Consider the following 25818-nt stretch of genomic DNA (forward strand, 5'->3'; position numbering starts at 1 on the left):
GCATGGAAAGTAGGTATTTTTACTTTACCTACTATTTATTATATAGAAGACACACAAGCAAATAAAATATACGGCAAAAGAAAAAGGCAAAGAACCACCTAACAGAAAAGTTAAAAAGAGAAAACCTCCCAACCAAATATACATATATATATATAAAGTAAATTTTCCCGGTAATTTAACGTTCATTAGGAGGAGAGCATGCTATAAATAGTTGAAGAGGGCCAGACCACATAGCACCAGAGTCATACCTGTCAAGAAAGACTGTAGACAAGTTCTTGGGACCCTTTTGCGTTTCCTAAACCATTTTCAGATTTTCTAGTCTCCTCGGGAAAAGATTTTATTCGTCGTTCCTTTTTACTGCTAAATTCTTGTTGCTTGAAAATCTGTCTTTTTTTATCCTCCAAATCTTTTACTGTATTGTAACAGCCATTTTAGCTTGTAGGGTGTCCAGCACTCATCACTTTTATGTGCATATATGATCATGTTTTCATTTTCATGTTAAAATCTTGAGTGTTTTTAGTCTTCTTGAAGGTGTTGTTAGTTTGGGAAGATAGGAAAAAAAAAATCAGAGAGAGATGGAACAGAAGCATATGTTGTTGTCTGCTTTGAGTGTTGGAGTTGGGGTCGGTATGGGGCTAGGATTGGCCTCTGGACAAAAAGTAAGCAGGTGGGCTGGTGGATGTGGCTCAATAGATGGTGTCACGGCTGAGCAGATTGAGCAAGAGTTGATGAGGCAGGTTGTTGATGGAAGAGACAGCAAGGTCACATTTGAGGAGTTCCCTTATTATCTCAGGCAAGATAATGCTTCTTATTCTCTGCTAGCTTTTTTACCTTTATCACATGCTTGTATTATACAGTCCCAAAAATTATTTTATTTTGATACCAGCATTTTGAAGATCTTGAGAAAGAAACTGTGCTATTTCTTTGTTTATGGGACTTTGAGTTGATTCTATGTATCTACTGACATATGGGGTTTTGGTACTTTTATTATCATTATCTGGAAATTAACTGCTATGACATGATGATATTCCCTGGACATGATTATAATAATCATGAATGTTATATTAAATAGTTTGCTTTTGGAGTTTTAGTTAATCAATGGCATCATCTCATAGATGCCACAATGAAAAGTCAGGAATTTATGTAATCTCAGAAATTTTTCTTGAACCATGAGGAGGATTTTAGTCCAGCATGTCAAATATTTATTAATGTTCTAGGGTTTTGATACCAAGCCTGCCAGTTCTCTCTGTTTTTCACTGGTATTGCTGGATTTTTTTTTATCTTTGTAACTGCTATGAGGCATCTAATTATTCATGGATCCCTCTACTGTTTTTGGAATACTCAACTTGAAATTGTTGAATTTGAGAAAAAATGATCTGGATGAGTTGCTTACTTCTTCCTGGATTATTGGAGATGATGGGAATTAAGTCATATAGTTGTATCAAGATTTCAGTTATGTTAAGCTTGAGAAAATCTTCTGGCTGAGTTGCTGCTCTGTTCTTGGATTGTAGGAGGCATGGAAAGTAAACCATATTGGTCTACACAGAGCACAAGTTGTAACATTTTTATGAAGTACTTCTATGGCATTAGTTCAGATACTGCTGCAATATGTGTTCTAGAATTCATTCTTAGGGAAGATTTTCAATAATCAATCCATTTTTACTTTCTCATTTCTTTGTATGGTTGATTGCAGTGAGAAAACTCGAATGTTATTAACAAGTGCGGCATTTGTTCATTTAAAGCATGCTGACTTTTCCAAGCACACCCGGAATCTTTCTCCTGCTAGTAGAGCGATTTTGCTCTCAGGACCTGCTGGTAAGCAATGAGGATATGTTTTGTGATTTTAAATTGAATATTATGTGTTTAAAGATGGCAGTGACCTAATCTCTTGCGATTTTAATTTTATGAAGAGTTTTATCACCAAATGCTTGCGAAGGCTTTAGCACATAACTTTGAATCAAAGCTGCTGTTGTTGGATGTTAGTGACTTTTCCATGAAGGTGACTATGAACAAATTCCAATCCTTCTCTCCGTGTTGCCATTGAATAGTACTTATACTCTTCATGCTTTCTTCACTGCAGATGCAAAGCAAATATGGATGCAGTAAAAAAGAATATGTAAGCTTTCTCCTGCTCGTTCTGATGAATTGAACATGCTGTAGTGGGTGTTGAATCTGAGTGTTACTGCATCATTTTATATTTTTCATCATTTAAGTGGTCGGAAAATAACCATGTAGACATGTTTAATGGCATGCATTTGATGAGTAAAGTTGATATAGATTGTTTATTATTTGGTTAGAGGATTGCAGATGGCTTCACGTCTTCATATTGTTAAGTACCCTGATTTCTTTGCTTGTTTTTGTAGTCTTTCAAGAGGTCCATTTCTGGGGTGACATTGGAACGAATGTCCTCTCTGTTTGGTTCTTTCTCAATCCTTTCTCCAAAGGAAGAAACAAGGTAGGTATTCACAAGCACACCCATCAGTTTATCATCCCTTTGCACTAGAAATAGGTCTTGGCTGAGTTTAGCTGGTCTTATGTGGTGGTTAGATTAGAGATCTCACATGGATTTAAATGTTTTTAGCTCTAACCTTGTGTCTTTGTATATTGCAGGGGTAAGGAAGGGTCTAGTAATTCTCCCAAACTTCGCAGAAACACCTCCACCGCTTCTGATATGAGTAGTATGACTTCACAGTCCTCTTCCATGAATCCAGGTTACACATCAGAATTCGATAACTTTTGTTGCTGTCCTAAATACTATTAAAAATGTGATATATATTGATTTTTCTGAAGATTGACTATTGGAAAGTTTATGACAATATATGTTGATTTTTTTGAAGATTGACTATTGGAAAGTTCATTGCAATTTGTTAAATGAAGTGAACTTCCTTGAAGAGACAGTGATGCTGGAAATGAATCCATTTTTCTCCACCACCACTGCCTTGTGATGTACGGATTTACAAAACTTGATACGATGTTTAGATCACATCTTACTAAAATGATTTCTCACCAGAAACTTTATCACTCAGTTATTGTTTCCAATCTTTTCTTTGTGGTATCCTCAGTTACTCTTGGTTTCAGTGATAAGAATTGGTAAGATAAATGGCTTTGTCCTGTTTAATCGGTTTCATCCCAGGAGATGTAAGCCTTGAAAGAACATAGGACTTTTTTCCTAGGTTTGTTGTCCTATTTCTCGAATCCACAAACTTTAGGTTCTACATTTATTGATTTGATTCCCAGCATTCATATTGGTAGCAATTTTATTATTGTCCGTCATATTTTCTGCATGACTTATATTATAAAATTATGAAGAACTCAATGCTAATTTATTTATAATGCATTGTTTTCTCGAAGATCATCAACCGTGTTCTCTTTAGTTTTCTTATGAATGTTAGATTGGCTGTAGGTATCTGCATATTTTAAACATCTATTGAGCTCACTGCTTCTGGGGATTCTTTTGTTTTTTCAGCTCCTCTCAAGCACACAAGCAGTTGGTGTTTTGATGAGAACCTATTTTTGCAATCACTTTACCAGGTAAAAATATTGTCACTAGTGTGCTCATTGATTTTTTGGTGGTTGATGTTTAATTTTTTATGTAAGACACTAGCTCGTTATGTTGTTACTAGTGAAAAGTTTACTTTTCCTTGATACTGTTTAGCTTCTGAATGAGAGTCTCTACTGCATATATATATGTTAAAATGTAAACGAAAATTTGATTTTCAGCGTCAGGATTATTACGCTGCATGATTCTTAAGATCTTATGAATAGTCAAAATGTTTTTCTTACAGGTATTGGTTTCAGTATCAGAAAGAAGTTCCATCATTTTATACCTTAGGGATGCTGAGAAGCTGCTTCTTCAATCACAAAGGATGTACAACTTGCTCGATAAGTTGTTGAAGAAACTCTCAGGTAATGTGTTGATACTTGGTTCCCGGATGTTGGACCAAGAAGATGATTGCAAAGAAGCGGATGAAAGGCTCGCAATGTTATTCCCATACAACATTGAGATCAAACCACCAGAAGATGAGATTCATCTTGTCAGCTGGAAAGCCCAACTGGAAGAGGACATGAAGAAGATTCAGTTTCAAGATAACAAAAACCACATTGCTGAGGTGCTTGCGGCAAATGATATTGAATGCGATGGTTTGAGTTCTATTTGCCATGGAGACACAATGGTTCTTAGCAATTATATTGAAGAAATCGTGGTATCAGCAATCTCATATCATCTGATGAATAATAAGGATCCGGAATACCGAAATGGAAAGCTTCTTATATCATCTAAGAGGTGGATACCTGTTTTGATTTAATGATTTCTTTTGTTATATCCTCTGGGAAGATAATAGACAACAATCTCTTAATTACAATTATTTCTTTGGAGCAGCTTGTCACATGGATTGAGTATATTCCAAGAAGGTAAAAGTGACGGGAAAGATACACTAAAACTAGAGACTAATGCCGAAGCTGGCAAGGTTAGTTCTATGCCTGATATTGTATATTACACAGTGAGCACTATAGAAGGTTGGTGTTATTAACATACACATTTTGACATTTTTGGTCAATTTTAGGAAGCTGAAGGGGAAGAGGCTGTTGGTGCAAAGAATAATAGTAAGACTGAAAAAGAGAAATCTGTTACTGGCGCGAAGAAGGACAGCGAGAATCAACCTAAAGCCCCTGTAAGTCAAAATCCTTTATACTTTAGATAAGAGCTGTCAATATTATTTTGATTGTCTAACCGATGGATTCCCATTACTTCCTGCAGGAAGTTCCTCCTGACAATGAGTTTGAGAAACGAATCAGACCAGAGGTTATCCCTGCAAATGAGATTGGAGTAACATTTGCAGATATTGGTGCCTTGGATGAAACCAAAGAATCACTTCAGGAGCTTGTCATGCTGCCTCTTCGGAGGCCAGACCTCTTCAATGGTGGGCTTCTCAAGCCATGTAGAGGTATATTGCTATTTGGTCCACCTGGAACAGGAAAAACAATGCTGGCAAAAGCTATAGCCAAAGAAGCCGGAGCAAGTTTCATAAATGTCTCAATGTCCACCATTACTTCAAAATGGTTTGGTGAAGACGAGAAGAACGTTCGAGCTCTGTTCACACTTGCTGCAAAGGTTTCCCCGACTATCATATTTGTGGATGAGGTTGATAGCATGCTAGGGCAGCGGACTAGAGTTGGTGAGCATGAGGCCATGCGGAAGATTAAGAATGAGTTTATGACTCACTGGGATGGACTGTTGACAAAACCTGGTGAGCGTATTCTTGTCCTTGCAGCGACCAACAGGCCATTTGACCTTGATGAAGCAATTATTAGGCGGTTTGAGCGCAGGTACGTTTTATTTCTTCTGATTCCTCTAATTGGTTTATTGACCAACATCATCAGCATCATTCGGCATAGCTGGTCCATGATAACAAGCAATTCATTGAAGTTTGTCATCATCTTTTCTGTACATTCCTCTTGAGTTGTTCTGTTCCCAGTATAGCCTTAAGCAACTCCTTTCTTTTTCACCTTCTGTCTTGACCTCTTCAAGAAAACTTCTCAGATATCTTTAGCTTCCATCATGGCTTTTCAATTGTAAGCTTCAATATTTCCATGTAAAATATTTTCATGCCTCATATCATGTTTGCTAACTACAACGTGTTTTTTGTGTCGGGCAGAATTATGGTTGGTCTTCCATCTATTGAGAGCAGGGAAAGGATTTTGAAAACTCTCATGTCAAAAGAAAAAACAGAAGATCTAGACTTCAAGGAGCTTGCAACCATGACAGAAGGGTATACTGGAAGTGATCTTAAGGTTTGTTCTTTCTGCTTCTCTATTTTCCAGAACATTTATAGCATTCATCAAACCAATTCATAATGGACTGATTAGCTCATGTTATTGATTGCTGTAAACAGAACCTGTGTGTCACAGCAGCATATCGACCAGTTAGAGAGCTTTTACAGCAGGAGCGAGTGAAGGATAAGGTAAGCCTTTTCTCACATGTTACAGATGTATTTTTCATATTTAGTCCTTGCTGACACTTTTCCTGGTTTTCTGCTCCTTTAATCTCTCTATAGGAAAAGAAGCAGAAAGCTGAAGAAGGCACAAGCTCAGAAGATGCTGCAGATACAAAGGAAGAAGGGAAAGAGGAAAGCGTGATCATTCTAAGGCCGTTAAACATGGATGATATGAGACAGGCAAAGAATCAGGTGATCTTACATGAATTTCCTTTAAGTTTGGATTGCATCTATCACCCTCAATCCATGAGCAAATAGTCTTTTCAAATTCAAATTCTTCTGTCACCAGATTCTCATACTTTCTTCTTCTACTTAAAGTCCATAACTTATGATTTGAAATTCAAGTAGCTGGCACTATATTGGAGTTAAATTTTCTATGATTAGCATCATAACAGCATTATTTCCCAGATGAGAAACATCTCAACTACTTAAGTAGCCATGTTTTCTTTGTTATGTGTGAATGCAGTGTGATTCGAACCAATGACCATCTTGATAATTTGGTTCTACAGCGTGAAAGTAAAAGAAATCTAGAATCTTATGTTTCTGTCTAGGGATGTTTCTAAATAATGTATCTGCAGGTTGCTTCAAGTTTCGCAACTGAGGGTACGGTAATGAATGAGCTAAAGCAATGGAATGAGTTGTATGGCGAAGGGGGTTCAAGAAAGAAGCAACAGTTAACTTACTTCCTCTAGATTTTACAAAGCAGTCACCCTGTCATTGGCAACGTTCTTTGTATGTCGGAGGTTATGGCCTTCCCTTGCAACTGAAACATTTTTCCTACAAGCATGCAGCAGCGGGTGTCGAATGGAACGCAGAATGCCCGACACCAGATCCTCAGAGTGAAATGATGGAAATTACAGAGAAGTTAAAACGTACTGTTTCAGGTTTCTGTCAGAAAAATGTGTAGATGAAGCGAAAGAGGGGGTTCTCACTTGTCAGTATGTTTTAGATCATTCTACAAGCAATTGCCACTGCATTTTTAGTATTGTAATTATGTGACTGTGTGGTGCTTGGAAATGCACAAGGGTTTGTGGAATTTGAGAGGAATCTGTATTGGGTTTTTCAAGATAGTCTGTAGTTTACGAACAAATATTAAGGGTAGCATTTGTACATCAGTCTTCGTGAAAAGTAGTAATACTCCTCCTTACTCTTGTGGTATGATTCTTTTTCTTTCTTTATAGCTCTATTGTGGAAGATTATAGCTGAACATTCAGAAGTCAATTTAACCAGAAAAGAAAAAGGCGAGATGGAACTCAATCTGCTACACATTTAGGGCAGCTGGTACCAATGTGATGAAATGTGCCAAGAAAGTGTACTGAGAGCAGTAAGAGTAGAACAACACAAGATTGATTTGCCAGGTCTAGCTCATCTTCTTCTCTCTGGAATATTAACTTGGAATAGCATATAGATTAAAGATTTTCTTTTTAATTAGAATTTAAAGAGGAAAGCACATGTTGTTGTACCTTATTATGAAAAAAAAAAAGTAGAACATTTTACATCAACAAACACCTTCAGAATTGTTCTTTTCGTTTTATTTCAAATCATTATACTGGTTGCCTTTTTTTATTATTCAATGAACTATATTGTTAATAAAAAACCATTTTCTGTCGAAATAAAATGTGTGTGTGTGTGTGTGTGTGTATTTCGAGAAATTCTCATTGCAATGCGGCCAACTATACTAGTGACCCTTTAAAGCCCACAAGCATTAACTTGAGCGCATTGATGCCAAAGGCAGGAGATTAATCGATAAGAACAAGACGGAGATTTTTCCTGGAAACCAATAACTTATTATTATAAAAGTGAGCGAATCTACATAACTCAAGAGGTTACCGAATACGATAGTAGTTAAATTTGGGAGCACCTAAACACCCCCATAAACATAAAGCAGAGGCAGGGCTTGTAAAATACTCGAGTCACAACAAGAGCAGCTTAATCAAACAGAACTGCTGAGAGTCAAAATTCAACCTAGTGAACACTAGAACTGGTTTCTCTCTCCCTCTCTCTAATCCTTCTTCTTCTCCTTGAATGGTCCTCTTGGAATTTTGCTTATATACTTTTCATCCAACACCGCATACTGCTTCTTGATCTGAATCCATGCTTTTTCAGAATTTCCATCAACCTGGTCCTCGTACTTCTCATACAACACTGGTACGGTGTGCAGCAAAACAAAGGCTGTTTCAAAGAAGAAATAAAAATCAGAGTCTAATAAAAACCTATCTTGCATCTAGTAGAAGTAATGAACATCTGAATTCCTTACATATGTAGAGTAAGGTCAGGAAGTTACAGCAACTTCCAACAAGTGACAGAACCAACAAGCCAGCTATTACCTGACAGCGAAATGAGCAGCAACAACTCATAATTAGTTCTATACAGTATAAATCCAACATAACTTGACATGTATTAGGACGAAGTACGCAGCTTTAACCCATTAACATGCCTTAAAAATGGAATTCAGAGTGGTTTTTTCTTTTAAGTAGAAGTATCTGATGAAGTAAGCATTAATCACCAAGGATGTGTAAAATACAGCTCCAAATATGATATTCCCCATCAGAAGATCAAACGCTATATCAATGATAGGAAGAGATCACTTACAGCAAGAAACTTCTTCAAATCTCTCCCAGAAGCAATATCATGCAGGACAGCAAATCCTCGGTTGATTTCAATTCTCAGCCCAGATGCAACTTCACGAACCCATTTTTCAGGAAGTAAGACTTCGGGGATTTTAGGTGGGGATCTAGTACAGAGGAAATTGAAGCCAACACCATTAGAAAGAATATACATCGCCAAAGCTGAAGCCAGCACCGTTAGAAAGAATATACATTTACCAAAGCTGAAGGGATGTAAAGAATATCTAACGATCCTTACTTGTTTAAGAAGTTGGATGCATTGGACCACAGGAAAAGAACAGCCAGAGAGAATATCGATAAATGGCAAACTAAAGTTATTAAGTGATATTCAAGCAATTCAAAAAAAACCCAGACAGCAGTTGCACCACCAAGCACACCAGCAGAGATTTTCTTGTTCCTCCATAGGAAAACATCAGCAGCTGCAAAAAACAAAACCAAAATCATTAAGGAAAGACAAACAATTTCTAGAACACGAAATCAAGCGATCAATCTATAGTGGAAATGTGAAAACTTGCTTTTCCAAGTCCGTCTAGCAAAAACAAAAGCAGCCCAAATTTGCTTTCCTACTCACCGATACATTGCTCAATCCTATAATTGTGGAAATGCACTTGCTTTTCCAAGTCCCATCTAACAAAAACAAATGCAACCCAAACTTGCTTCCCTACTCACCAATACAATGATCAATCCTACAACAGTGGAAATGCATAAATTTGCCCGTCTCATTTAGACAAATAAAGGGAATGTTTCTATGCGTGTGTTTAGAAAAACAAAAATGAAAGAATCGAGTGACCTAACGCTAGCTAGCAAGCATCGTCAAGCAACAAACCGCTCTTCACTTATAAATCTCTTGTCAAATCATTCTCTTCATAAGAAATTCCAAATTCGAAACAACAAAAAGGGATTTTAACATCATTTCTTTTCTTTTAATACGCCATGGTTTCAGAAACCAAATCCATCATTTAATACCAATTTCTACACCAAGCAACAATTTTCAAGTTTCTATAACAACATCAAATAAAAAAGAAGTATTAAAAAAAAGATCTAGCTTCGAATCAAAGAAACAAAAACAAGATATTTAATAAATCAGAGAGAGATATTAGTTAGTGTGTTTACGTTTTCCACCGCCTAAGACTTTGTGGACGGGTTTCTCTCTACCAAAAAGACGAAAGATTTTCGACTTCACAGCATCCGACTTGTCATCATCGGAATCTGATGAAGAAGATGATGAATCATGATCGTGGGTTTTCTCTGTTATCTTATCCACCTTTGATTCAACCACTGGTTCACGCTCACGCTCGCCTTCATGCTCCGCCATCTCACGCTCGCCTTCATGCTCCGCCATTGATGGATCTTTCAGAACGATAGAGTAGTGTTTTCGATGTAATTATATACTGTTTTCCAAGTTTTTTTAGTGTGAGTTTTGGAGGGAGAGATGGGATCTGGGCCGTTGAGAGGTGTGGGAAGTCCGAGGCTGAGGTTTGGAGAACGAGCCTACTGCTTGATATGGGAAATAACGGAAACCGAGGGAGAAATTTGGCAGGTGACTTTGGGAATGGTGATAGGGGGAAGCTAATGTTACATGAGGAAATGATGTGGCTGTTATTTCCATGTTTGATGTAATTAATTTCTTTAGCTTTTTTAGTTGTTTATTAATTAATTCTTTGTTTGGGATTTTTATAAAATAATATAAATTATATTTTAAAATTTTATCAAATTATTTAATTAATTGGATTGAAATAATTATTTTATGTAGTATTAAAACCGTATTGATCAAGCGATCATGAATTTAAATTTTATTATTTTTAAATTAAATTTGTACAAATTTCAAGTTCACAATAAAAATTATACTAAAAATAATAATGATAAATAAAATTTTAATATTGATATTAGATATAATTTTAAATATCTAACATCTCAACATTCATCTAGAATATAGAACCTAGGTTTTATCTCCCAACAACAATAATGTAAAAAAAAATATATTTTTTATAAAATATTTGAATATATCTCTCTTCGAAACAGAAATATATTTTGTTTTTTTTTGTTTATATATTATTATTCTAAAAGATATATATAATTTTTTATCTTGTTTTTTTAATGTATGTTATAAATTACCATTCCTCATAGAATATGAAATATAAATAAATATAAGTACGGATGCAAGTAGGTGGAAAAAGTTAATGTTCTATAATTTTTATATAGTTACCTTGGTTTAAATTAATTGAGCAAATTGGCCCAATTGGGCTGTGATGCCGTCACCTAATCCCTCCTCGCATTTCGCACTGCTCGAGACTTAACGGCGTGTAAGAGCTGACGGCGCTTGCTTGTTTTCGTTTCCTTCCAGCTATTTTGGTTTGGTGGATTAATGATGAGGTGGCATTATTTAAGTGGTGGAAAGTTGTTAAAACAACCAAGTAGGGATGCTCTGGTAATCTTGCATGCTGAGGCGCCACGTGAAGCAATTTGAGCCCATCCTTTAAGAGGAGGAATATCTGTGCTCCTGGCCGACAACAATTGAGAAATTTGCTGCCAGGTGTCAACAAAGGATAATGAGATATTTTTTAGCACTAGAATCATAGGTAAGAAAAAAAAAACCTGAGTTCTATCTATTAGGGATGATTTTTTTTTTTTAATTTAATTTTTATCAAAAAAATCAAATTAAATTTTTTTAAAAAAAAAACCAAAACTGGTTTAAATCGACTGGTTTCAGTTTCGGTTTGGTTTTTTGGTCAAAAACCAGTTCAAATCGGTTTGACTCGATTTTTTCAGTTTGACTCGGTTTTTTCCAGTTTGACTCGGTTTTTTCGGTTTCAGGCTTATAAAATCGAAACAGAACCGAACCGGTCGATTTTTTCAAAATTGTAATCTGTTTTTTTTCGCGGTTCGGTTTTTTCGATTATTTTTTTTTTAATTTTCTCGGTTTAATCTGTTTTTCAGTTTTTTTTGCTCACCTCTACTATCTATAGATCACCCCATCAATTTATAGGTTATTATTAGTCATTTAATTCGTGTTTTGTCGTGAGTAATAACTTTTTAAGAAAAATACCAGTAGACTGTTTTAATATATTTTTTAACATAAAAAATTAAAAATATAAATTAAAAAACCCATACAAATATCTTATTAATTTAATTAATAATTATTTATGTAAATAAACAAAAAACATTATTAACAATAACTAAAAAAATTAATAAAATTAAAAGATATAAATCAAGATATTCAATTACAAAATGAGACATTCACTTGATTGTTTTTATTAAACTTATTTATTAAAATCAATAAAAGATAAATCTATAATTTAAAAAACTCGTGATTTAAAAGATAAATACAAATGAAACTGATATATAAATTCATACCCAAAAACCATATTATGTAAGGCCAAACTCAATAGAAATATTATTTAAAAATAAATATTTTTTTATTTTAAAAATAAACTTTATTTGTATAAAACACACAAAAAAATAATTAGCATAACAACTTGAAAAACAACACATTTAAAAAGAAAAAATATTAAAAAAAAACAAATGCAAAACAATAAATTTGTAAGAAGCTGAATCTTTAATAAATTAAATGTTAAAAGATGAAATGAATAAAAAAAAAAAACAATTACATAAAATGATTAAAAAAATAAGAGTGAAAAAAAAACATTAACTAGAAGGCAACTAAAAATTTGATTTGATATATACTCTGTAATGGGTTGTAATTTATTTTTTTTAAAAAAACTTTTGTATATAAGCTATTTTGAAATGTTTTTTTATATAATATAAATTATAAGTATAAATCGAAAAGTTTATCCTAACATCTAATAATTATTTTTGTAAATAAATAAATAAATAATTACTAATAATAACTGAAAGAAAAACTAGAAAAAAAAAAGATCATCTTTATATATTTGTTAAAAAAAAAATCGAAAACTGAAAAAATTTCACTAAATACGAAATATAATATGATGATCAGCTATTACGATTTTCTGATTCCTATATATTGATCATCTCTATAACTAGATTCGAATCTAAAATTGAACGAGCAACAAGTGCTTTGTAAAACATACAAAATTGAGATTAATTTTGTTTTTTTTTTATTATTATTATTGTTATTTAACAGTAGAATCCATCAAAAGGCCAGCGGTCTAAAAAGGTGATGAGGCCCAAATACAAGGAGCTCAATTCTCTAAACAAATGGGCAAAGCAAACAGACCCAAAAGTAAAAACCTGAGAATTTATTTCAGGCCAGGAAACAGACCCAAAAGCAAACAGGTGAAGCAAAATGAACGGCGAGTCGATGATACAACAAATAAATAAATAAATAAAAGAACAGCCAGATCAGAATTATACCAAAATTAGATTAATATATTTTTAAAGGGTTTAAATTTTAAAGTATTTTTTATTTAGAATGTATTAAAATAATATTTTTTTTATTTTTTTAAAAATATTTTTAACATCAGTATATTAATAATGTGTTTGTTTTCGAGGTAACTTTTGTGGTTGTGGTTTTAAAAAAATAAGTTTAAAAAAAATATGGTTAGTTGAATTTACATACGTGTTTGGTAAAAATTATGGTTGAGATTTATGTGCAGCAAAAAACATGTATAAAATGTTTGGTTGTAGTTACTTTTCAAAAGTGCTTTTTACTTAGAAATGCATCAAAATAATTTTTTTATTTTTTAAAAAATCATTTTTGATATCAGCGCATCAAAATGATCTGAAAATACAAAAAAAAAATTAATTTGAAGTAAATAAAAAAATAAAAAATTCAAATTAAAAAAAATGCTTATGAAAAGTAAAAACAAACAGAATTTTATGAAGTTTGGTTAAAAAAACATGTAAAAACTGTTTCATAAAAACAACGCTTCAAACTTAATTTTTTAGTGAGCCCCACAGTTTAAAACATAGTTTGGTGTATTATCAAACACTTAACTGCAATTTTTACACTGCAAAAGCTACAATTAAACAAACACACCCTAAAACGATTTGAAAGTATAAAATTTGAATTTTGTTTCCAAATTCTATAGAAGCAAAATGAACTGTGAGTTGATGATATAACAAAAATAAATAAATAAATAAAAGAACTGCCAGATCAGAATTATACCAAAATCAGTAACAATTTTTTTTTAACAACTTAAACTTCCATTCTACCACCTCGATTAATTAATCATAATGTTCTGGGGATTTCTAAGCATGCAAGAATTAAAGGTGGAGGGCAGCATATCATGAGATTGTTTCATTGTTGAGGATGAGGAGCGGAGAGTACACAGGGAAAAGCTATATGATCAATCAAGAGATTGGATCTTACACTAACAAGAATATATCCATCCAAATGAATCAATTTTTGCAGCAAAAGTATCAAATGGGGTCAAGATCATGAAATTACCTGTGTTTTTCTTTTTCTTTTTTTATCAAGAGGAGAATGCTGATTCAGATGCTGGGATTTCTAAGCATGCAAGAATTAAAGATTGAGGAACCATATCATGAGTTTTTTCGTTGTTGAGGGAGAGGAGCAGAGAGTACACAGAGAAAAGCTGTATGATCAATCAAGAGATTGGATCTTACACTAACAAGAATATATCCATCCAAATGAATCAATTTTTGCAGCAAAAGTATCAAATAGGGTCAAGATCATGAAATTACCTGTGTTTTTCTTATTTTTTATCGAGAGGAGAATGCTGGGATTCTTGAAGCTTGAAAGGTTAGCTTACACTTGCTTTGATATTTTTTTTTTCCCTCCAACCTTGAACAACCAGAGGAGGCATGATGCCACGCACTTGTAAATTCGAATGGTATATGCTTTGGTTGTTGTTGGAATAATAGAGTATCTTTAGAATATGCTTTATATGTGTGCCTCCATTACAGCTGAGCTGTCATTTATTCTTGGCCATTTTCTGTCCTGTATAACCTAGTTATAAAATTATACTTTCCACACAAAAAAAAAATAGTCATAAGCTACAAATTTAGAGGATGTTTGGACCAATAATTACAATAGTTACTTTGAAAATATTTTTTATTTGAAAATATATAAATATAATATCAACAAGATCAAAGATTTTGATGTTAATGTAGTCACTCGGTTCCTCCATATTAATGGAAGTATGTTTGAGACTTTTTGAAGGATTTGTTATGATCATTGGTTTGTTTGGAGGTTTGGATAAAAAATCTAATTGAATCCAAATTTTAAAACTCAATCGAATTGAATTGAATGACCAATTTAAAAAAGTCAAACTAATTAGATGTTATTCATCATGGATTATAACAATATAATTATGTTTCCCCCCCTAAAAGTACCTTTTGAACTTGTCTACATGATAGATTGATATTTTCATATTATTCAATTGTCATTCTATAATTATAGAAGGGTATTTCTATCTTTTAATAAACTTTTTATACATTGAATTTACTTTAGTACCATTAAAAGCAAAATTAAACTTAACTATGGTATGGGCATTCTTGGTTTCTAACTTTTTTAAAACAGTGTAATGACTCTACCACCTTAAATTAAAAATTCTCAAAGTATCTTTGCAATGGCAAATTCATCATTTCGTATTGGTTTTTTAGCAATAACTATTTGGTTCTAGGGTGATGTTGTCTTTTGACACATAGAAAAATACAAAAAGCTACTAACACATGCACAACATATGTCAACGCGTCAACCAATTTGTCACCTTCGAGTGGTGCATGTGGCTAACTACGGTTGTTAAACAAACATTTTCTGTCATATCATTTGATGTGTCTCGGTGTTTTTTTTATGAGTGGTGCTTGTATAATGATTATGCCCGATTTGGCGACGATTCAATTTTCTTTTTTTTCCTTCATTTATCTCTCATCTGCCTCGGTTTGCGCATTGTCTATGAAAAAATTCACAGCAGCCCTTAAACTTTGTTTCTCTTCAGATTTAGTCCCTCTTTTATTTGTTTTATTTGGAAAAATCACTTTAAATTGATTTTTTTTAATTTTATCCTCCTTAAGTTTTTCATCTCTCAAATTTAGTCACTATTCTTTTGATTTTTTTTGTTTGAGATGACTTATAAATTTTATTTGTTTCTTGCGATTCCATCCTTATTTTTTTTTTCATGTTTGGTCCAGGTTTCTTTTATTGCTATTTGTTTTCCAATTCTATCATTCAAAATTAAATTAGCTGGGGATTGGGCTTTCAGCTCAAGTATGAGATTTCACGAGTTGTGATTTTAAAGATTAGCCCTGATTTAGAGAAGTTTTTTAGATTTACTTGGTTTTTCATGTTATTAGATTGATGTTGTTTTTTTATATATATTATTATATTAACTTTTTTTTTTTTGGATTGAAAGATTTGTCCCACCCAAAGGCATTGCACTGACCACTAATATAAGTTTACTCAGATCATTTTTTTTTATCACTTTTTAAATGTTTTTTTTTTCCCTCCTAGCCTTCAATTTTTGATTCGTTGTAATTGGGCTTTGTATGTTGTTTTGCTATGAATTCTATGGTTTTATCACCATATCATACCCACGTTACGGGTTCATGGGTTAACCATTGGAAGTTTCAGTCTTGTTTTAATATTCTTAATAATGGAAAACCAAAGGAGCAACCAGACAAAATACAAAACAAGGGGTTCCTATCAGCAAGAAGAAAGTGTATTGGGCCTTAGAAGGTTTGATTGTCATTCCTCGTACAAACAAAATGGATTATAAGCTCTTCGGTCTGCACTGTATTAGAGCAGATTCTTGTTTATTGAGCTGGCCCATTTCGTTTCCCCAGCAGTTGATGTCTATAAACTCGATCTCTTTATTTTTTTTTCACACTTTGTTTGATTTCCACGTCGGTAATAACTTTCTTCTATGAAAATTGTGTTAAATGATGTGGTATCACAGGGAATTTTCTGTATTATTTTTAATTATTTGGTGATTCTCTGTTAGGTTTTTAGGGGCATATATGTTGGATTTATTTAGGGGCATTTATATATTTTTTATTTTTTATATTAAAACTAACTTTTAATTTGATTAGTTAGTAGAGATTTAAAAAAGTATCCGAAAATATAATAGTTATTATCTTTTTTAAAGTGTTTTTTGCTCGAAAAAATATTAAAATAATATTTGTTTTTATTTTTAGAAATTTATTTTTGATATTAACACATCAAAATAATTTAAAAACACTAAAAAAATTAATTTAAAATAAAAAAATTAAATTAAAAAAAAAACAGGTTATATCACAATCATAAACAGTACCTAAACGTGGGATGATGTTGTAGGCATGGTTCTGTCATGATTCGAATGCTTAATTTCTCATTCCTTGGAAAAACCAGTTGCAAACGATGATTCAAATTGAATTTCTGGAGAAAAGAATGATTGAAATTGAAAATTGCTTAATCAGGCGTCCCTTCAAGCTAAAACACAAAGACCCCACTTTCACCAAAATTCTTCAAGGAATAATTTGACTAGCTCGCCATCGATTTGTGAATTCAAAAATCAGAGAGACAGAGACCCACATTCAACAACCAGAAGCATCAGTATAAGTACAAAAAGTCACAGTACGCTATTGAGTGGAAGATGAATTTCAGACGAGAAACAGTATCATCCACCAGAGATGAACAAAGATGGTGGGGAACATACCTCTTCTCTGTAAAGACAAAGTTTGCACAAATGAACTCCCAAAGTTACAAGATATTACCATGATTTAGGGTACAGAATCTTGCAAAGTATGTCTGATGCTATCGGATAAAATGTGCAGAAGAACAAGCTACTATTCACCTGGCTAGGTCGAGCACGTATTGCACAGTAGTTTTAACTTTTAAGGAATTCATCGGAAGCGATAAGAACAAAAATCTTGTGATGATGATTGATCTGTGTATAAATGTAGTTATTACGTGCATTCTGGGGTCTAAGAACATGGAGCCCTTTTCTCCATGAAGGCGAAAGCTTCCCTTTTGAGTGTAAAGAGTCCTGCAGGAATGCAGTCGTGGGGGGCTTCCAGTAGATGATTCAGAGATGCAGGGTGGTTTGGATTAATTTGGATCTTCCCCATCCTAAAGTCATAGTTTTTTTTTTTAGCCAGATTAGAAAAATACAGTTAATTACACATTATGTTATTTTTTAAAAAATAAATTAGCCTTTCATTTAAATGTAAATAAATACATATTTCCATGCTTTTTTTTGGAGAATATTTTCTTTTCAAACTTAAAGCACTTTAAAAAAAAGTGTGTTTGCATCGAATTTATATTTTCATCTTTGACATAATAGACGTCGCAACCATCTTAATCAATTACTCGGTGCAAATAAATTTATTTTTATTAAAAAAATAATATAAATTATATTTTTAAAATTTTAGTTGAAAGTTTAACTTTGGAGGTTGAGATCATGAGTTTGAGTCTTGGTATCCTTATTTATTTAATAAAAATTAAATACAAGATAATATAAATCTTTGTAAATTTATTATTTAAGAAGATATATTAAAAAAATAATATAAATTATATCTTCAAATCTAATATAAAAAAAAGTAAAAAAATAAGTTGGCCATGCTGAATTTTCTTGTACAAGCAAATTGCGTATGCTGTACACATGGGTTTTCTTCAAAGTTGCAACTAGTTGGGTAAGATACTCTAATTAAATTAGATTATCCATGTGTACATCCGAAAATGTGTGACAACAGTGGCAGCTTATGCATTTAAGGAATTCAAGAAGAATACTAATATTACATCAAGTTTGTTTTTGTATTTTAAAAATATTTTGAAAAAAAATTAATTTTTTTAATTTTTTTACTTTAAAATAATTTTTTATTTTTAAATTATTTTGATGTATTGGTATCAAAAATAAATTTTAAAAATAAAAAATATTATCTTAATATATTTTTAAATAAAAAAATATTTTAAAAAATAACCCTTATCTGCCCATCACATTTCTGGACAAAGACTTGCATGACACAAACAATGATAAAAAACAAATTCATAATTAATTGTGATAATCATTGGGATTTCCTGTCGTTGAAGAAAAAGATCATGCAAATTCACTGCAGAGCAATAATAGATCATCTCTTTCAATACCCAAGCTACAGTCTTTCGTGGAGACAGAGCAAAGCTCAGGAACCAGGACCGCATGGCTTCCAAAACTCGTGACTTTTATGAGTTGGGAGCTAGGACTGGCATTTGCTTGCCGTAAGTTCACTGATTTGGCCAGAGAGTCGCTCAGTTTTGGACTACAGTATAACCCACTTGGATTTTGAAGATGTTGAGGTAGATTTTATTTTTAAAATTGATTTTTGTATGGAAAAATATTAAAAAAATAATTTTTTTTAAAAATAATTTTTATTTTAAATTTGATGAAATTGTGACGCAACCACGTCGCTAAACACTTTTTTTATACATGTGATTTTTAATATGTGTTTTTTTCTTGATTAGAGGGGTAATCATTGGTTAAAACATTTTGGTTTAGAGAAAATTCAATTAAATTAATATTTTTTTTTTAATTTTGAGCCAAACTAAATCTAATAAAAGAACTAAATTGATCTGTTCAGGTTGGTTTTACCTTGATTAAAATCGAATAAGTCCAAAGTGAATTAATAGATTATTAGTTTGATTATTTTTTATGAACTTTGATTTAATAAGCTTTTGGTTTATGATAGGTTTTTTTAGTTTTTGAAATTCAAAATTGAAACCGTGTGAATTGTTTTTTTTTTAAAACTAATCAAATCTATCCAAAAAATTTTAAAAGTCATTCAATTCAATTTATTATAATTTGATTTTTACAAATATTCTAGACAATTCTGTTAATTTACACCTATGTACATTATTATTATTACGAAACCAAGAAGGAAAGAACTAAATATCTCAATTCATGTGTGCATAGTTTTTAGACCCAGCACAGTCCTGGATTATTTTTTTTAAAAAATCAAAACAATGTCGTTTTAATTAAAAAAAAAAGTCAACAGGTTGCAACCGAGTTTTTGACCGGGTCTTGTCGGATCAACCAGGTCGCCGGGTCACACCGGGTTTTTTCTTCCCTTGTTTTTTCTTCAACCTGGCCCGGTTCTAGTCCAGGGTCGACCTGTCGGGCCGGGCCGGGTTTTAAAACTATACGTGTGTATTAATTTTAGCCTAAAATGGAGGAGTATTCTCTAAAAAATCAAAATGGTTCTTAAATATTGAAAATAAAATAAAAATTCTACCCTACTATTTCGAAGTTTTCTTAATTAATTAACTTAAATTGAATTCCCTTAAAGTTTTCTAAAATATCAAAATGGTTCTTAAATATAATTAATGACTACAACATGTCAAATCCCATGAATATATAATTGAATTCCAAGCATCATTATTATTTTCAATTACCATTCAAATTGAAGCTTTAACTACCAGTCAAAGTTCAATCTTGAATCTCGAATACTTTTGGATCTTCAACCTTAAATTTGAAATAGTTTTCGAGGTTGAAAGTTTAATGGAGTTAGAGTGATATTGAACTTCAAAAATCACGTTAAAATAGCGAACGATAGAAAAAAAATGATAATTGAAATTGGGATTTTGGTAATTTACAATTAAAAAAATAGTAAAAGGGAATTAATTAAGAAAACTTTGAAATAGTAGGGTAGCATTTTTATTTCTTTTCAATATTTAAGAACCATTTTGATATTTTAGAAAATACTCCTTCGTATATATCCACTCACCTTTCTTTGAGTTGAAGGATTTATGATTGCATTAAAATTTATTGAATTTTTTTAAAAAAATTTAAATTATTTTTTATTTTTAAAAATTTATTTTTAATATGAATACATTAAAATCAATACAAAAACAAAAAAAATATAAAAAAATCTTAAAAAATACGGTTGAACAGCGAACACCACCTAAATACACTTCTTAGCATAAGGATTTCTAGGCAAATGTGGTACACTAAAAATCGCCATTGGTTTTTCCTGAGCTATTTTTATTATAGCTGCTCTAAATAAATAAATAAATAAAAAAGAAAAAGAAAAGGGAGGGGGTGTAAAGATCGCCCAAGCCAATCTTTACAAGTCAAACCTTTTTTGGGCAAGAGCTGGACCTGATGGCATAGGGCATTAAAATTGTAATAAAGAGAAGTTGGACTCTCTTTAAAGCTTAGCTAGGGTCCAAAAGCTCGACCTGCATGCGTGCCCCAGCTGCACCAATATGAGCCTTTGCCTTGTAAAAGAACCCAATTTTCTGACCTATCTAGCTGATCTTTTGAGGCTCTCCTCTCCCTCTCTGCGCAAAAGTAAAGTAGCCCACTGTTATGTTTTACCAATGTAACGTGACCCTACCCTTTCCTCTTCTTTTTGGAGTCTTTTCTTTTTGGCCCTTTCCTCTTTCATCTTGCTTTCTCTTCTCTTTTTGGAAGCTTCCCATCACCCTCCTCCTCCTCCTCCTCCTCCTCCTCCGTCCCTTTTGCACCCATCAACGTCTGTGATTCCTCGTCTGAGAAATCCAGCAGAGCTCCGAGAAAAATCTCAAAACATAATCTTGCTCCCAAGACTTTCATTTTTATTGGTTATCATCACAATCTCATAACCCACAGTTTATAACTAGAATTCGTGATTAAAAAGAGTAGGATTGAGTTCCAACTTTATGATCTAATCACTTCAGCTCTCATACTATAATCTATGAAAACTTATAATGTTTGCAATTTAAAGTTAGATCTTGACGAGAGCAGCGTGTTCAACGAACCATGCTTTAGCTTTACAATAAATAAATAATCATTGACCCCCCCAAGTTTAATACTGGCTAATTATTTCTCAATTCCCCAGTTTATTTTTTTAATAAGAAGAATGAAGATGTATAATTTCTAGGATACATGGGAAAACTGCAAGGTCAGGGAGATTTGGAGTAGGTGTGCAGGGAAATTATTTATTTTAATTATAAATAAATAATTCCTCTGCAACTCTGTAAGAATTCTGCTTTCGTAAGAGGAGAGAGTACTGTGTCCGTGGCTGGACTCTGAACTTTCAACTTTATAGAGTTTGTCACACTCTATCCTCTGTTCAGAAATGTGGGATTGATGTTGCATTTTCATCCTTTAATCTTAATCTTACCCTAATTTGGTACCTCAACTCTTGGTGCATTTTCTTACAATCATATGGTCCTTGTGTTAATTGCCGGCTTCAGGTCTCAAACTCTCCTTTAAAATAGTTTTTAACATTACAATATCAATTATTTTTTAAAATATTTTACGCGTTGAAATATATCAAAATATATATTTTAAAAAATTAATTTTTAATATCAATAATACAAATTAAACTCAAACTTTTTGAAAAACACAGCGTGACCGTATAAACAAACACACCCTGCCTTCACAAGATAACACCATTTGGCATTAATTTTTAAAGAACACGTAAGTTAACAACAGGACTAATGTCATCTACAACTACATTTTAACAGAAAGAGTAGATGATTACACAGAATGATGGCAGGGGAAGAAAGATAGAGTGACCAAACTAAGATAAAATGAAGAGAAATGGGACTAAATTCACCATTAACACAACAAGATGTACAAAACACTTTCTCTTTTGAACAATCAGAGAGTTTTCTTGCATGAGAGAGGTCAGATTGTCGAGCCCTAGAGTGGATGTTGAAGACCTCTCATGTTAATAACAAACAACCAAACGTACAAACAATGTGTGTCCAAATTCCAAAAGCAACCTGGCTTACTATGACCTATCTATCTATCTCTCTTGTAAAAGCAGGAGAAAAGCAGAGCAAAATTAACCTGACCTCACTTGCCCTCTCTGCTTTGCCCTTTGTAATACCATTTTCAATACTGCAATAACAAACAACAAAATCCTAAAACGAAGTGCAAAAGCTCTTTTTTTTTTTTTTTTTTTTTTTTTATCTCTTAACCAGAACCTCCCCACTTTAATCTCTCCCTCCCTTTAACCTGCTATAAAAACTCACCTCTAAACCCTAAAAATAAGCCAGCGCCAACCCCATCTCTTCTCTCTCTTTCAGAGCTCTCCCATCTAGCCTTTTCTTTCAAATATGGAAGCTCTCTACTTCCTCAAGTTCTGGAGACCCACCACCACCACCACCACCACCAACACTCATAAAGAAAACCGACCCTCTAGTGGAAGCAGTGATGACACCACCGAGATCCCATTCACAGATTATGAATTTGAAGATGGAGAAGACTCGTTTTTTGAATTGGAACTTACTGTGCCTGATTTTGACACCAATAAATGCGGCAGCAACAACACCACCAACATCAACAACAACCCACTAGACAAAGAAAGCAACGTCTTTGACTCTAAACAAGCGCCTCTCCACAAATTAGTTGACAAAGAGAGCCACAACCCTCAACACACATTTCAGCAGCCAACGCTTTCAACCGATCATCTCCTTTCAAAGAGAAAAATCCTCCCTATCGAACCCATTTCTTCATCAAAACCTCAGTCACCAATCTCCTTGCTAAAATCAGCTCCAAGGTTTAAAGTCCTCATGTTCAAGAAATCAAAGTCAATGGCATCACAGAAAACAGAGAAAACAGGGGAAACGGAGTCCTTCAATGCAAATAGCAAAAAACACGAAAGCAACAAGTTTTTTACTGTCAAACTCAAGCTTGAAGAGGTTACGAACGCTTCTTTTTTCACTAAACAAAACAGCTTGAGGAAGCAATTCGCTAATGATTCTTATGATAATGATACATCAAAGAGATTTTCAAAGGAAGTGATACAAAAGTACTTAAAGCTAATCAAGCCATTATACATCAAAGTTTCCAAGAGACAAAGCGACAAGATGAGATTCTCCGGTGAGTTATCAGTTGGGTCTCCATCATCTTCCTCAGCAACGGTGCCGGCAAAGGAAAAGCAGGGGAGTTTTCCTGCAGGGATTAGAGTGGTTTCTAGGCATCTTGGGAAGAGCAAATCAGCTTCAGCGACCACAGGAGTTTCTCCTCCAATTGGGAGCAGGAGAGATGATTCTTTGCTGCTGCAGAATGATGGGATTCAAAGTGCTATCCTGCATTGCAAGAAATCTTTCAATTCTTCTAGAGGTAAAAAAAATCAATAACCCTTTTGTTCACTTTCTAGAATTCATGCTTTTTTAGTCTATTTTTGTTATTTATAATCAAAATCTAACCATTCTTCTCATGTTGGCCTTTTCAGATTCTTCTTTAATGTCAAGATTTTCAAGTGACCCTTTGCACGAGAAATCAATGGCTTCACCAAGAATTTCATCAAGTGAAGAGAAAGCAACCAATTAAGCTTTATTTCATGGCATTCAAGAGAGAACAAGCGGGAAATATACAAAGAAAAGAAATTTATTAGATTTTTTTTTCGTTTTTATCATGTAAAGAGAAAGAAATGGAAAAAAATAGAGAAAGCAGGGTAGTTTTTGGTCTTTTTAGCCATGAATCATGTAAGTTAGGAGGGAAGACATTAGGGTTTATTAGAGCTGCTGTTGATGCTGTAGTCTGTAAAGTGATGGGTCATCATGAGAAACTTGAAACGAAGTCTGAGATTGGATCTCTGGCGTATCCAATCTATATGTAGTCTGCAGCTGTGTATTATGTTACCCATGGAAATATTTTAGATTGTCCTTCCTTGTCAAGAATGTAATCATATCTGGATTTGATGACTGAAATGACTTGATCGGTTTGCACTATGCAGTAAAATTTGATTTTCTTCCTCCATTACTTGGTGGAGTGCTTCCCACGTAGGACACCAGAAGAATGTGATGAAACTGTTTAACATGGATTGCCCTGAAAAAATCAGTCATCTAGTTTAATTACAAAGTGGTTTTACTTTTTAATTGGCCAATTACATTGTGGATGAGATTTTAAATTAGTGTTTTTTTTAATTATTAATGAAACTATCTGATTCAGTTTGTACGATTAATTTTACAAGTATTAAGATTAATTTTAACGATCAGTTTTATGGGACTTAAACTGATCAATTGAATTATACCTTTAAATTAATTTTTAATATAAAATTAAATGTGATAGTATTATAAATATTTTTTTTTATTAGAAAATTTTAATTGAGAATAGAAAAATTTATTATCTATTTAGATAAACAACAAGTTATTTATAGTTTTTATTTAATGGTAAAGTTAGGAAAATGAGGGTACTAGTTTTTTAACCTTAAAAACTCATATCTCTATTATTTTCATATATAATTATGAAAAATAATTTTATAAACTATTATAATAATGTATCTAACAACAAAAACATATAATTGCCATAAAAACACAGCCAAATGAAATAGAAAAGGCTAGAGAGCTTCAATATATTTTTTTCAGTATTATTAACAGTGTAAACTGCATTTATTAAGAACCTGTTTGGTTATGTGGGAGCGTTCACGTTTCCTACGGTTCTATTGTTTCAAGTTGTTTGGTTAACAGCTACCCACATTTTCAAACTCCATGGGACCCACACAAATTACGTTCCAAACGCAGGATAAGCAAAAGCAACTCGCAGTTGCTTTTGCCATGGCTGCTGTTCAGAAAACGCCGCAACCTTTACCACAAAATTAATTAGCCCTATCTGTCCTCAACATCACGGTCGTTTTTCTTGTGTTTGTACTTTATATGCTTGTAAATAGTCTTCGTTTACAGGTCTCATAGTGACATATAAGCTTTCTTTTGTAGAATATAAACTGAAGGTTTTCTTTGTCTAAATTTCTGCCAACTGTAATGCTCTATACATCACATATTAATATATTATCATTATCTTCATTGGCATAAAAATTGAAGAAATATTTGTAATACTAGGCAATGCAAACATTGGCTTGCATTCGTGATGGCATTAAAATTGTTGCATTTAATTGATAGTCATCCTGATTTCGTTCTTTCAGATACTTTTCCCGATGTCGTTTCACAATCACAAACAGCTAGACACTAAAGGGCGTCACGTATGGATTATATTCGTGATGGCATTGCAAATAGTTTGATAGGACAATAATATTTAATTGTAATAACAAATCATGCTTTTATTATTTTACCGGTATTTACGTGGACAAAATGTTTTATTTTCTCTTAACACAAGAATTATTTTATTTATGTTCTTTTTCGTCATTTTGGGTACAAAAGCAACCGCAACCACAGGTTTAACCAAACATGTTTTTAACAACAATAAAGTCAAACCACACTTTTAACCAAACACTCAAAATATATACACAAACCACAGAAAAAGTGCTTTTTTAAAAAATCATTTTTTTTCAACCGCAACCACAACAATTACAGCAAAAACAAACACACTCTAAGTTTCTTTCTCGTGGACCGATCTATAACCACAAAAACCAAA

The 25818-nt window shown here is 32.9% G+C and overlaps 3 protein-coding genes across 3 annotated transcripts; 2 read left to right on the plus strand and 1 right to left on the minus strand.

Annotated features, from left to right (window-relative positions):
- The first annotated feature begins 245 nt into the window (after window positions 1-245).
- Window positions 246-7151, plus strand: LOC18105639 (peroxisome biosynthesis protein PAS1). The gene is made up of 15 exons (XM_024586905.2): window positions 246-793; window positions 1694-1815; window positions 1911-1999; window positions 2081-2116; window positions 2364-2455; window positions 2611-2711; window positions 3467-3531; window positions 3786-4282; window positions 4379-4466; window positions 4563-4670; window positions 4757-5325; window positions 5655-5790; window positions 5892-5960; window positions 6054-6185; window positions 6572-7151. The coding sequence occupies exons 1-15, from the start codon at window positions 576-578 to the stop codon at window positions 6683-6685; spliced, it is 2436 nt and encodes an 811-aa protein (XP_024442673.2). The 5' UTR covers window positions 246-575; the 3' UTR covers window positions 6686-7151.
- Window positions 7152-7757: 606 nt separating this feature from the next.
- LOC18105638 (reticulon-like protein B1) lies at window positions 7758-10066 on the minus strand. Its single transcript, XM_006374228.3, has 5 exons — window positions 9734-10066; window positions 8859-9039; window positions 8586-8727; window positions 8251-8320; window positions 7758-8165 (listed from the first exon to the last, which is right to left on the minus strand). Exons 1-5 carry the CDS (start codon window positions 9960-9962, stop codon window positions 7996-7998), a joined length of 792 nt encoding a protein of 263 aa, XP_006374290.3. The 5' UTR covers window positions 9963-10066; the 3' UTR covers window positions 7758-7995.
- An 11815-nt stretch (window positions 10067-21881) lies between these two features.
- On the plus strand, window positions 21882-24189 carry LOC18105636 (membrane-associated kinase regulator 5). Its single transcript, XM_006374223.3, has 2 exons — window positions 21882-23568; window positions 23681-24189. The coding sequence occupies exons 1-2, from the start codon at window positions 22560-22562 to the stop codon at window positions 23776-23778; spliced, it is 1107 nt and encodes a 368-aa protein (XP_006374285.2). The 5' UTR covers window positions 21882-22559; the 3' UTR covers window positions 23779-24189.
- The last annotated feature ends 1629 nt before the right edge of the window (window positions 24190-25818 follow it).

This window comes from Populus trichocarpa, chromosome 15, assembly GCF_000002775.5.
Source record: "Populus trichocarpa isolate Nisqually-1 chromosome 15, P.trichocarpa_v4.1, whole genome shotgun sequence".
NCBI lineage: Eukaryota > Viridiplantae > Streptophyta > Magnoliopsida > Malpighiales > Salicaceae > Populus > Populus trichocarpa.